Below are 12,640 nucleotides of genomic sequence, written 5' to 3' on the forward strand. Positions count from 1 at the left end.
AGGGCAGCCAGGGCAGTCAGAGCACCCGGGGCACCCAGGACAGCCAGGAGAGCGATCCGAACACCCCCGGTCCCCGCGGACGCTGCCTGGTTGCCATGACGACAACCTCCCGCCTTGCTCGCTCGTGATTGGAGGAGGCGCTGCGTCACATGCTCTCGGTGGACCAATGAACAGGCGGCCCGCAGCCCTCGGCGGGAAAGAATGTTCCCGGACGCCCGGAGGGGACGCGCGGCTGCCATGACTGTCAGGGAACCCCACAGCCCCCAGAAGACGACGGTAAGGACGTCCTTTCTCGAGTTCCACGACGAATCCTCCGCAGAAGATTCCAGAAACTTCGTAAGACGGCGGCGTGAGAGCTTCTCCTTGAGGCGCTTTAGCCCTCCAATAGGAATCCATAGGGGGCGGGGGCCTGTGCCGGGGGCGGGGCCTGTGCCGGGGGCGGGGCCTGTGCCGGGGCGGGGGCGGGGCCTGGTCAGCGACCAGCCCTGCGTGGAGGCAGCGCATGCGCGGGACGGGGCCTCCATGGGTGAGTGGTGCCCTGGTGCCGCCGGGTGGGCGGGGTCTGACCCTAAGGGGCGGGGCAGTATAAGGAGGAGGGACGAGCTGGGGGCGGAGCCTGGCCAGGAGGGGCGGGGCCTCCTGTGGCATTGCGTCCTGAGAAAACCTGGCCACTAGGAACCTTCCAGAACGAACATGGGGCCCGGCTGCCCCCCGGCCCACACCCCGCGCTGACAAGCCGAATCCGCGCACAGAGCGGCCTGGCCCGGGGGCGGCTGGCGCCATGTTGGCCGTTGAGGTGCAGCTCGGCGCAGTGTGGGGTTAGAGACGGGGAGAGCGCGACGTCAGGCCGCGGGAGAAGGGGACCCGGCGTGAGGAAGCCACAAGGCCCAGGCCCCGCCCCGTGACAGCGCCGGCCAATGAGCTTGTGCCGGGCATGTGCTGCCCCCCCCCCCGCTCCGGCTCGCCCCGCCCCCGATTGCCCCGCCCTCTCTTCGGCTCGCCCCGCCCCTCCTCTGTTTGCCCCGCCCTGTGCCTGCTCGCGCCGCCCCGTATCCCCGCCCTCTCCTCGGCTCGCCCCGCCCCCTCCTCTGTTTGCCCCGCCCTGTGCCTGCTCGCGCCGCCCCCGATTGCCCCCGCCCTCTCCTCGGCTCGCCCCGCCCCCTCCTCTGTTTGCCCCGCCCTGTGCCTGCTCGCACCGCCCCCGATTGCCTCCGCCCTCTCCTCGGCTCGCCCCGCCCCCGTGCCTGCTTGCCACGCCCCCGGCCGAGCTGCAGGCCACAGTGACCAAGGAAGAGCAGGAGGAGCCCAGCAAGGAGCGGCCGGTGGGTGTTCGTCATCCGGGGATCCGCCCTAACCTGCAGCCGCCGCCGACTTGCAGCCTTCAGGTCAGGAGGCGACCTCGGTGCTGCTCCCTGAGATCAGGGGAGGGGACGCTGGGCGTGTGGATCCTACATACCCGATGGGTCGTGCACGCTGCATAAGGGACCCGGAGGCACTGGGCAGCCAGGGACAGGAGCGCCGAGGGCCCCAGGGACGGGAGACGGCTGGCCAGGGCGAGTTGGAGTCAGGGCTGGGTAGTGACCTCTGCTGGAGGGGAAGTGGAGCAGCCAGGACTTGAACCAGCACCCAGGGGGAATGCTGGCATAGCACGTGGCAACTTCGCTAGCTGCACAACGCACGGTTGGGGGGTAGAAGGTGGGGAGTGGGTGTTTGTCAAGCAGGAATTGGAAGCAGGCCTGCCCGTGCGTCTGGGTCCCCCGCCAGGCTCCTGGGCACGTGGCGGAGTATGTGGCTGGGGTGGAAAGGGTCTGGAAGGAGTGAAGGTGTCTGCAAGGCTTGTAGGGGAGACCCGTGGGGAGCTCCCGGGTCCGCCCTGGCCACTGTGGCTGGCCGGTGGGGGAGCGAACCAGTGGATGACAGACCCCTCACTCGCTCTGATTCTGACTTTTAAATCAGTGAAGCCTTAAAAGCTGGGTGTTTGAGAAAGGCAGCACACACCGGGCTTGGCATTCACGCACACACACACGTTCACTGAACCGGCGTGGGGTCGTGGCCCGGGAGGTGCTGTCAGCGCTGGGATAGGGTTCTGAAGGATGCACCTGAGCTGGGGTTGTGGACTCGTGGCGATGGAGGCGACACAGGGAGTGACAGACAGGAAGGGACAGTGGCCTGTGGCCAGCGGCTGGCCCTTCTGTGTGGCTGAGCTGGTGAGGTGAGGGCACGGCGTGTCCTGCTGTGGTTCGGGCACAGCAGTGAGAGATCTGAAGTCTTGCTGCTGTGAGAAAAGGAGTCGCTTGTATATGCCAGGCAGTGTGTGTGCGCGCCCTTCCCAGAGATTTCTAGAAGCCGCCTGGACTCTCGGGAGGGCCGGTCCATCTCCATGGGCCCTACTAGCATTGCTTTATCAAGACCAGGCAACTGCCAGGATGGCATGGTTGCAAATGTTGTTACAGGGGCCTTGAGCACACACCTGCTGGCAGCGAGCTGCGGGGTGGCCTGTGTGTGGCCTGCTCCCTGTTGGCCCCAGGGGCGGGGGGCGAGAGCAACACAGGCGTGGCACCCCTGAGAGGCCTCTTGCAGTGACCCCTCCTCAGAGAGGCAGGCGGTTCCCTGGTGTGGGTGAGGCTGCCTTGTCACAGGGACAGCAGACATACATACACACACACACAGAGGCTGGCCACAGACACACACACACACACACACACAGAGGCTGGCCACGTCCACAGACACACACACACACACAGACGCCAGCCACAGACATACACACAGAGGTCAGCCACCGTGCACACACACAGAGGCTGGCCATGTCCACAGACACACACACACACACAGAGGCTGGCCACGTCCACATGGCTTTAATGGAAGAGCACAAGACTATGTGAGGCGTCCCTGCCGGACCTGAGTGTTCCTCCCAGCTGTCCCCCAGCACCTCCCTGCCCAAAGCGGGACACCCTCTCAGGAGCCTTGGGTGCTCTGTAGCAGGTGCAGCGCATGGCCCAATTGCCGGCGGGTGGCTGACGTGCAGCCGTGGCGCCTCAGGCTGTCCAGCGAGTAACAGGCACCCGGTGGGCCCTGCTCCCAGCGAGTCAGCCACAGCCCCTCGCCATGGCCACTCAGCACCATGTGAGCCTGGCCCCTGCCGAAGCTGACCTGCCAAGGAGGAGGACCAGGTCAGGGGTCAGGTGAGCGAGAGCCCCTCACCTGGTCTCTGGGTCCAGCCATCACCCCCAACTTCCACCCGCATGACAGAGGAGTAGCCTGGCAGACCCCACTGCAGCATGTCACCTGAGGACGCAGCCCTCACCGCGTCCTCCAGCTCCAACACACCTGCCAGCTCCCCCGCCCCTAGCTCACCTGCACGGTTCCGTCACTGAACAGCAGAAGCAGTGCCTGCTGGGATGCAAAGAAGCTCAACAGGCAAAGGCCGGGTTCAGGTGCTGGCGAAGTTGCTGGTAGGGTTCCCTGCTGCCAACAGACTCAGCCAGGAAGTTGTTCAGGGGCCAGAGCCCCCCTCCAATCCCCACCAGCCCTCAGCCCTCACCTCCCGCAGACGCCTCTGCATAGAGCAGGTGAAGAGCCGCAACACAGCCAGCTTGGCGCCCAGCGGGCTTGGAGTGTCCCTAAGTGCGAACATCTCCAGCTGTCCCCGGTGTGGCACATAGCATACTCGGCTGGCGGGACAGAGAGCGGTGCCAGAGGTCAGAGCTGTGTCCTGGGTGTTTGTCACACTGCCCCCCTCCCATGGCTCTGTATGTCTGGCTCTGGCCACCGTCTCCCCCTGAGCAGCTCCCTGCTCGGGCATCCTGGCTGCCCTCCAGCCCGTCCGGCTCTGGCATTCTGCCCGGACACCCCCTGCCCCACCTGGGGCTTCCTCCACCTGGCCTGTGTCCTTGGAGAGAGCAGCTTGCCCCCTCCCTGATAGAGCGTCCCTCTGCCCCCATGCCATGGAAGGAGAGCTGCAGCTTACCCAGTGGAGGGACGCAATGCCATGTGGGTGCCGTCCCGAAACAGGACAGCGCTGGCCCCGTCCGACAGCTGGTAGCCGAAGCCATACTTGCTGGAGTCGTCCGCCCACAGGGGGGCCCAGAGCAGGGGCCGCTGCTCTCCTGGGGGGTCCTGGGGGGCTGGCACGAGGGGTCAGGCTAGGGTCTAGGGGCTCTGATGGCTTAGGTATGTAGGGATCCTCCCCCCATTGGCTGGCTTGCTGCCCACATAGCCGCAGCAGCCGAGGTTGGGCTGGGTCAAGACCAGGAGCCAGTGCCTTGTCCTGGGCTCCCACTAGGGCACCCGAGAGGTCAGTGCTGCCTCCCAGTGTGTGAGCAGGAAGTCGGACTCAGGCAGAGCTGGATACAAGCCTGGGTCCTCTCCGTTGACAGACCCACCAGCAATAGCAGGGAGAAGCTGGGGGAGCCATCATGGAGGGCCTGGGCGACAGTGCCAGGTACAAGTGGTCCTGGGATGGCCAGAACGACGAGGCCTCGGAGGGGACTGATCACAGCCCCAGTGGGCACGTGAGATGACAGGACACCCGCTGAGTCAGGGCAGCCACAGTGGAGCTGGCCAGGCCTACTTGGGCCGCCCACTCTCCTCATGACTTCATGTAACCTCAGTGGCCTGCGGCAGCTTCCTGTGTTCCATGGCAAATGGCTCCAGCTCCCCGAGCACCTTGAGACTGGAGACCCTGCTCAGGGTACTCCAGGCTCTGGGAGAGCTGAAGGCAGAGGTCCGGAGGTGCCCAGGGTGTAGGCTGCACCCCCCCGTGCAGGTGGCACTGACTGGCGGGAGGCAGACAGGACCCTGTCACCGGGTGGTCCCAGGCCCCAGCCCAGCATGGCGAGCCTTCCTCTGGCTCTCAGGCAAGACTAGCTAAGAACCTTCCAGAGCCCAGAAAGCCAAGGCTGCACCCACAGAGTGTACCCCCCAGCTGAGCCCGAGGCCCCTCTCACCACCAGCCTCCTAGGACAGCCCTGGGTGAGGTGGGAGCATCTGCCTGGGAACCAAGAGTTAGGGAAGGGCTGGCGCCTACCGGGCCAGGCAGCGTCCAGGCAAAGCTGCAGTCTGTGGATGGCCGCTGCGACCTCCGGCTGCAGGCTCCCTGCAGGCCCTGGGGGGTGGGGACAAACAGGCCTGGACCCCGTGGCGTTCCCACATACGGAGGGGGTAGTCTCGTCATACCCTCCAGACCCCCTCCCGCACATCCCATGGCCGGCCGGGGGTCTGCTCACCTTCCGGACCAGCGCCAAGGGTCCCTTGTGTGAGCACGCAGGTGGGGGTCACAGAGGCCTGAGCGGTAGGGTGAGGTGAGAGGCCTGGCTTTCCTGGGGCAGCTGCTGTCCCCTCAGCTGCCTCTCAAAGGCAGAAATGGGACAGGTGAACCCCCACATGCCAAGGGGTCCTCAGGGAGCCTGGGGCAGGAGTTAGAGTTGGTGACAGGAGGCAGGGGTCCGGAGGGCCCGAATCAGGGGAGCCTGCGTATAGGAAGGAGCTCGGAAGGGGCCAGGGACACTGGTTTCTTACCTGGCTACCCCACTCCATGGAGTCGGGGTCCAGCCCGTCTTCGGAGGTGAAGGGGCCTGAGGGAAACAGCTGACTTTAGGGGGTGCTGCGCAGGTTGGGGGCGCCAGGGCAGCCGCGGGGAACAGACGTGGTGGGGGTACTTACAGGGGGGCCCGCACTGGGGCAGCAGTAGCCGGCCCACCTTCCGGAGCAGCCCGCCCAGGGGCTGGGGGCAGGCGAAGACGGGCGGACTGTGGCAGCAGCGGGCCGGCAGCCGGTCTGGACTGAAACCCTGCAGAACGGGGTGCCCGGCCTCAGCCCCCTGGGGGCTGCTGGGGCCGGGGTGGGGTGGTGGCAGGCAGCGTGCCTACCTGCGTGAAGAAGTCATCCTGCAGCAGCAGGTCCAGGCTGGGCCGCTCGGCCGGGTTGGGTGCCAGCAGGCGGGCGATGAGGCGGCGCGCGGGGGGCGAGAGGTGGGAGGGCTCTGGGTAGCGGGCAGCCTGGATGTTCTTGTACATCTCCGACAGGGGGGCGGCCGTGAAAGGGGGGGTGCCAGTCAGCACGGTGTACCTGTCCAGGTATGGGGGGGTGAGAGCCCTTGGGGGTTCCCTCACACTCACCCACGCATACCTAGCCCTGGCTGCCCACACTTAACCTGCCTTTCACCACTCACACATGCCCAGTCCCGCCAGGGCTCCTAGGTCACTCACATGATGCAGCCCAGGGCCCAGACGTCCGACTGGCAGGAGTGCCCGTTCCTGGCGATGACCTCGGGGGCCAGGAAGTTTGGGGTCCCGCAGAGCACTCTGGGAGGGAATTCCTGGGAGCTCAAGGAGGGAGGCTGGGTATCCATGCCAGGCTCAGGGTCACCTACACCCTCCCAGCCTTCACCCACCTGCGGCAACGGCCCCCTGGCCCCAGCTTGGCGGCCAGCCCCAGGTCTCCAATCTTCACCACCATGTTCTTATTCAGGAAGAAGTTACCTGTGGGTGTGGGGGGCGTTAGGCGAGAGCTGGGGCCGTAGCTCCTGCCCTCTGGTCCCCCGGGACCCCCGCCTTGGTGCTCACTTAGCTTCAGGTCCCGGTGCACAATGCGTCGCCGGTGCAGGTAGCGCAGGCCGCTGACCAGTCCCCTCAGGTAGTAACGCACCTCAGGTTCCGTCAATGTCTGTCGTGCCCTGAGCACGTGGGCCAGGGACTGCGGGCAACCAGCAGGGAGGCCCCAGCAGCAAGTCGACCCAGGTCCGATGGGCACCGGTGAATTCAGGGAGCCAAAGGCAAAGTTGAGGTGAGCTTGGGTGTAGCTGAATGGGCCAAGTTCATCTGGGCCAGGTGGGCATGACTGAGGGCAGGAGGGGCACGCAGGTGGGCACAGGCGGGAATGGTGGCTCTCTGGGGGACTGAATAGAACCAGGCTGCTTGCAGGAGCGTGGAGGCCCCAGGGGAGTGTTAGTTGGCCTGATAATCAGAGGAGCTTGGCACAGGGGGCTGTTAGTAAGTGAAGGAAGGGCACAGCGCTCAGGAAGATATGAAATGGGCACCCCTGACTCGCCCTGCCCAGCCCCTGGCACCTGGCGGCTACAGTATTCCAACACCAAGTACACATGGTCACTGTCGGCAAAGTGTCCATGCAGGGCCACGATGTGGCGGTGACGCAGGCTGCTGTGCAGGGCGATCTCACGTTCCACCTGCAGGCACACCCCAGAAGGTCCAGCCTGAGGCTTGGCGCCCTGGGCAGCAGGAAACGCAGGCACCTCCCTGGAGACCCCGCGGGCCCACCTTGCAGGGTCCACGCCTCACCCCACACCCTGGGCAGCGGGAAAGGCAAGCACCTCCCTGGAGACTCGGCACATGCCACAGGCTTACCTTCCCTAGCGGACGCAGCTGCCCAGCCCCACTACTGCGGCGGGGCACCACCTTGAGGGCGAACACGGTGCTGGTGGACATGTCCGTGAGCTTGTAGCAGCGGCTGAAGGCGCCCTGCGGAAAGGAGCAAGCAGCTCAGTGGACAAGCGTGCACAAGGGCGACAACTCCACTGACTGGTAGTGTGCACGGGGCGCAGCGGGATCGGGGTACCTGGTACACACAGAGAGCGCCGGAGGCAAAGGCAGCGGCGTGGCACGACGGTTCCCAACCCCAGTTTCCCCCACGACAGGACCGGGCCCGCTGCGCGTCTCTCTCCACGCTCCCCACTGTGGAAGAGCCCCGCACAGCCCGGCCTCTCGCGCCCACCTTGCCAATCAGCTTCCCGCGCTTGTAGACGCGCCCAGAGCCCGGGTCGCGCAGGAACGCTGCCACCAGGTGGTGACTCCCTCGTCGCCGCCGGCGCGGCCCGGGCTCCATCCCAACGGGGTACAGCACAGCACGGGCACTGGCGTATCCAGGAGTCCCGACCCCCGCGCGCGGTGCAGCCGGCTCTGAGGTCCGCACACTGCCGGGGACGCTTCTTATTTGCTGCTATGGTGGGAAGGCGGAGCCAGATGCTGGGTCCCTGCCAGCTCGAGGAAGGGAGAGAGGGGGCAGGTGCGTGGGCGTGCGGGGACGCCGAGCTGGAGAAGTACCAGCAGCTAGCCGGCTGCCAGCCAGTGCCGGGCTCAGCCCGCCTGCTCCCTCAGCTCCGGCTGCGGGGCGATGTGCGGGCTGTTGACGCTCCCAACCTTCTGAGCGGGAAAGTCCAGCTGTCTGCGTGGAACTGCGCGCGTCCCTGTGATCACAAGGGTGCTTGGAGTGGGGAACCACAGTGAGATTCAGAGCAGGCGAGAAACCGGGGTGCCACAAGGCTGGAGTGGTGCGGAGGACACACCCTGGGGCAGGAACCCGGAGGTAGGGTTGCAGGCAGACCCTGAGGGGCCACACTGTGTAATTGGGAAGGTGGGAGGCGAGGGGGAGCTGCCAGTGGGGTGTGGAGGCCTCTGAGCTGTGGCCTCATTTCACCCCGACTCCTCACCTGGGAACTGGCCTTGTGCTCATGTCAGCAGGGTAGAGGGGTGACCCGAGCAGCTTCCCACCACGGCTGCCTACTGGAGGGTCTGATCTTCAAAAGTTACATAACAGACAGCGTGGGGAGGGGCTCGCAGGGCTCCCCCTGGCTGGAGCTAGGCTTTGGAATTTTCCAGAGACAGGATTACAGGATCAGGCCCAGCCTCACAGCCAGGGACAGGAAACACCTTATCAGTTGCCACATGCACACCTAGTATGTCATGTGGTGGGTGCCAGGACGTTCAGTGGGCACCAGGGTTCCAGGCCAGGCGGCACAGCAACACAGCAAGTGCACCAAGCTGACAGTTGGTGGTGTGAGTTGGGGGATGTGCCCCAGGGGTCCAACTTCCTTCTCATCTCAGTGCGTCTGAACCACAGGCCAGAAGCCAGTCCTTTCTCCGAACTCAGCCCGGGTTTCCGCTGGGCACTGACCACACAGAGATGCTGTTCTTAGGCCCAAGTGGATGGGTAGACCAAGGCACAGCAGGTTGCCCCAGTGCGATTATCCACGGGGGTGAATCTGGGCTCCCAGAGCCCGCAGGCTACAACAGCCAGGCACAGCCAGCTCCACCCTGGGGCCTCCTGGCCAGGAACTGCCCAACGTGCCTGTCAGCTGACACTGCACCCAGGTGCCCCTGGCCTCAGCCGCCAGGCCTGGGCGCTGCATCCTGAAGTGCAGGAGTGTGGGGAAGCCAAGGTTCCTCCCCTGGGAACCAGCGGCTGCGTGACTGGCACAAGGACTGCTACCACGCTCCCGGTTGCAGACGCGCCTTCCTGGGAGCAGGGCCCCACGTCAGCAGGTTTCTCAAGCCAGCGGGCGGCTGCTGAGACAGCACTGAGTCCCTGGAGGCCTCCTGGCGGCCCAGGAGGCATTAAGAGACATGATGAACCCCCCCCCCCCAACCCAGGCCCCGCTTCCCAGTCCACTCCTCCCAGCCACCAAAGTCCCCAGGACCCCAGGAATGAAGCAGGCAGGAAGGGGGGCCCCCTGTGTGGACGGGGTAGGGGCAGGACTTGGCACCACCCGCCCTGCCCACTTTATCCTCGCATGTCTGGTTCTTGCCATCTTCTGGAAATGCGGTTCTCCCAGCCTCCTGGTGGGATCTCCTGGGCTCCCTGCCTCCTCTCCCCCAGGCCTACAGCCAGGGACTGGGGGCTTGCTGTCCCAAGTCACTCAGCCTGGGCTGGCCCTAAAGGTAGATCATGAGGCAGGGGGTGGAGCGGGTGGGGTCGGGGATGGGGCTGTGGTCCTGAACCAGTGCTCTAGCCGGCACACAGCTGCCAGGGGCTGCCAAGGGCTTGGACACATGGAATCAGGAGAGAGGGATGCAGTTACCGAGATGGCCAGGGTGGGAGTCTTTGCAAGGAGCTGCCTGCCTCCCTTCCCCTCCGTGAGGTCATGCCACGCCCTTTCCCAGCCCTAGCCCATGTCACTGGCCCCCCAGCCCCATCTCCTCCGGCTACCCTCTGTTCCCGTCCCCGCGCGGTGACCTGGCAAAGCTTGCCCAGGCCCTGGGGCGCCCTCCCCCAAGCAGGTGCCTGTCCCTCGGGAAGGTGACCCCGCCCGCACCCCGTCTTCCATGGGCCATCGATCGGCCGCAGCTGTCCAGGGTGCTGCGTGGGTATCGGGCTGGCCAGCCAGAGGCCCACAGGAAGAAGCAGTTTAACCCCTGCATAGCTCTGTTTGCTAATGACAAGGTTGAGAGCTCAGTGTCATGCGGGACGTTGGCCCAATAGTAACTGGACGCAGTTACTGGACGGTGGGCTTAGTAATCGCCCTTCTGCACGTGTGACTGATGCTGTTTTACTGTGGGAACAAATTGACACAGAGTCAGTAGCCCAGTGGCTAAAGCCCTTGCCTTGCACATAATGGGATCCCATCTGGGCACTGGTTTGTGTCTCAGCTGCTCTCCTTCCCATCCAGCTCCCTGCTTGTGGTCTGGGAAAGCAGTTGAGGATGGCCCAAAGCCTTAGGACCCTGTACCCACGTGGGAGACCCGGATGGAGCTCCTGGCTCCTGGCCTCAGCCTGGCCCAGTTCTGGCCCTTGCGGCCATCTAGGGGGAATGAGTCAGAGGATAAAAGCTTCCCCCAGCCCCCGTCTCTCTCTTGTTACAGCTCCACCTTTAACACACACAGTCACTTTCCTTCAGCCCAGAGCACTGCAGTCTCAAGTCCAGGTGTGGGCAGGACCGACCTGGAGGCCTCGGGGAGATTCCTGCCCTGCCTTGCCCTGCTGCAGGAGGTGCCCCATGCCTCGCCTCAACCAGGCTGTAATGCAGACCCCCCCAAGCCCCCTCGGGAGGACTTCGGGGACGCTGCCCCACCTACACCCAGTCACCCAGACCCTCTCCTATCCGTGTCTACCCTGAGTCCCCGCTGCAGAGGCTCCTGGGACGTGGGGTCATGTGAGTGTGGGGCAGTGTGACTGCCCTCAGCCAGGGACACAAGGTGCTGTGAAAAAACCTCATATGAAATATGGAACGAGAAGGCCGGCTACAGGGGGCTCCACAGGCCTGCCTGCTGGTCACACACCCTGCTGGCCGTGCAGCGCTTGCTGTGGATCCCACAACACCTGCCAGGTACCGCGTGTGTACCCTGTAGCCACACCTGCCATGGACCTCGGCACATGCCCTGTGCCTGGCGCGTTCCTGGGCACGTGCCCCACGCCTGGCATGGACCTCGGCCTAGGTACAGAGCTGTGCAGTCACCACCTTTGTCTGGCACCAGAACATTCTGTCATCCAAAAGGAAATGTGCCCTCTGTGAGTGGCCACCCCCGAACTCCTGGCGACCACCTTCCTGTCCACGGTACTCCTGTGTGCTGCACATCTGTCCGTGGAGCGGAGCTCATGTCAAATGGCCTTATGTGGCTGCGTGTCCCTCAAGTGTGGCATCCTTGGGGCCCCCTTGCCTCACCCCTGCTCCTGGCTGCCCAGTGTCCCGCACGAAGGCACCCCAATGTGTGTCCAGTTCTGCAAGCAAGGGCATTGGAGTCCTACCAGGTGCCCAGGGACTTGTGTGTTTGTTTTGGGCGGATGGCAGGTGTGGGTTTACCAGATCACACTTTCCGACGAGCCACCGGGGGGCCTGTTTCCTCAGGGAGGTGTGCACCCCCATGATCTCCTGTGCCCTGGCCACAGCACTCCCTGTGGGACCAGCATGCTTAGCTTCCAGCCAGCACACATCCAGCGTGGGCATCCCGGGACCGCTGAGAGCTCTCTGCCGTGGCCACACCCTGCTGGTCCCCAGTATCCCGTGGTGGACATGAGGCTCGCCCACGGGCTGGTTGTCACGTCCCAGGTAGCTGAGTCACACTGGGTGGAGGCACCAGCCGCTCCCTGTGACACGCCATCGTGAGAGGTCAGTGAGGACTGTCCCTCGGAAGGATGTGGCTCCTGGCAGGGGAACACCCTGGCCATCCCTGGCCAGGTGGAGGCCCAGCACCTGTGCTTCTGACCCAGCTCCCTATTCGTGCATCTGCAGAAGCTGCAGGCACGGCCAAGTGCGTGGGCCCTGCACCCACAGGGGAGACCTGGAAGGAGCGCCTGGCCATGCAGGGAGTGATTCAGCAGATGGAAGCTCTCTCTGTTGCTCTGCTTTTCAAGTAAATGAATAAATATTTTCTTTTTTTTTTTTTAAAGATTTATTTTTATTATTTTTTTCATTGGAAAGGCGGATATACAGAGAGGAGAGACAGAGAGGAAGATCTTCCGTCCGATGATTCACTCCCCAAGTGAGCGCAACGGCCGATGCTATGCCGATCCGAAGCCAGGAGCCTCTTCCGGGTCTCCCACACGGGTGCAGGTTCCCAAAGCGTTGGGCCGTCCTCGACTGCTTTCCCAGGCCACAGGCAGGGAGCTGGAAGGGAAGCGGGGCTGCCGGGATTAAAACTGGCACCCCATGGGATCCCGGGTGTGCAAGGCGAGGACCTTAACCACTGCGCCACCGCGCCGGGCCCAATAAATATTTTCTTATAACAGTTTTGAGATTTTTATTGGAATGGTAGACTAACAGAAAAATCTTCCATCCACTGGTTCACTCCCCAAGTGGCTGCAATGGCCAGAGCTGAGTCGATCCAAAGCCAGGAGCCAGGAGCTTCTCCCAGGTCTCCCACGCGTGTGCAGGGTCCCAAGGCTTTGGACCGTCATCCACTGCTTTCCCAGG

The 12,640-nt window shown here is 64.3% G+C and overlaps 1 protein-coding gene across 1 annotated transcript; it reads right to left on the minus strand.

Annotated features, from left to right (window-relative positions):
- Positions 1-2,955: 2,955 nt before the first annotated feature.
- Positions 2,956-7,839, minus strand: PLK5 (polo like kinase 5 (inactive)). Its single transcript, XM_040990209.1, has 15 exons — positions 7,729-7,839; positions 7,362-7,475; positions 7,067-7,183; positions 6,564-6,693; positions 6,392-6,479; positions 6,207-6,302; positions 5,868-6,066; positions 5,662-5,788; positions 5,518-5,573; positions 5,226-5,283; positions 5,027-5,104; positions 3,968-4,124; positions 3,542-3,671; positions 3,355-3,465; positions 2,956-3,150 (listed from the first exon to the last, which is right to left on the minus strand). Exons 1-15 carry the CDS (start codon positions 7,837-7,839, stop codon positions 2,956-2,958), a joined length of 1,767 nt encoding a protein of 588 aa, XP_040846143.1.
- Positions 7,840-12,640: the final 4,801 nt, after the last annotated feature.

This window comes from Ochotona curzoniae, unplaced genomic scaffold (genome assembly GCF_017591425.1).
Source record: "Ochotona curzoniae isolate NIBS_2020 unplaced genomic scaffold, NIBS_Ocur_1.0 contig_605, whole genome shotgun sequence".
In the NCBI taxonomy this organism is placed as follows: domain Eukaryota; kingdom Metazoa; phylum Chordata; class Mammalia; order Lagomorpha; family Ochotonidae; genus Ochotona; species Ochotona curzoniae.

Excerpts from the sequence above, each read along its gene's own strand:
- PLK5 (XM_040990209.1), bottom strand. The coding sequence starts at position 7,839 with ATGGAGCCCGGGCCGCGCCGGCGGCGACGAGGGAGTCACCACCTGGTG. Across the intron at positions 7,476-7,728 it reads GCGGGAAGCTGATTGGCAAG|GGCGCCTTCAGCCGCTGCTA; the intron begins GTGGGCGCGAGA and ends TCCTTTCCGCAG. Across the intron at positions 5,789-5,867 it reads AGGATGACTTCTTCACGCAG|GGTTTCAGTCCAGACCGGCT; the intron begins GTAGGCACGCTG and ends CCCGTTCTGCAG.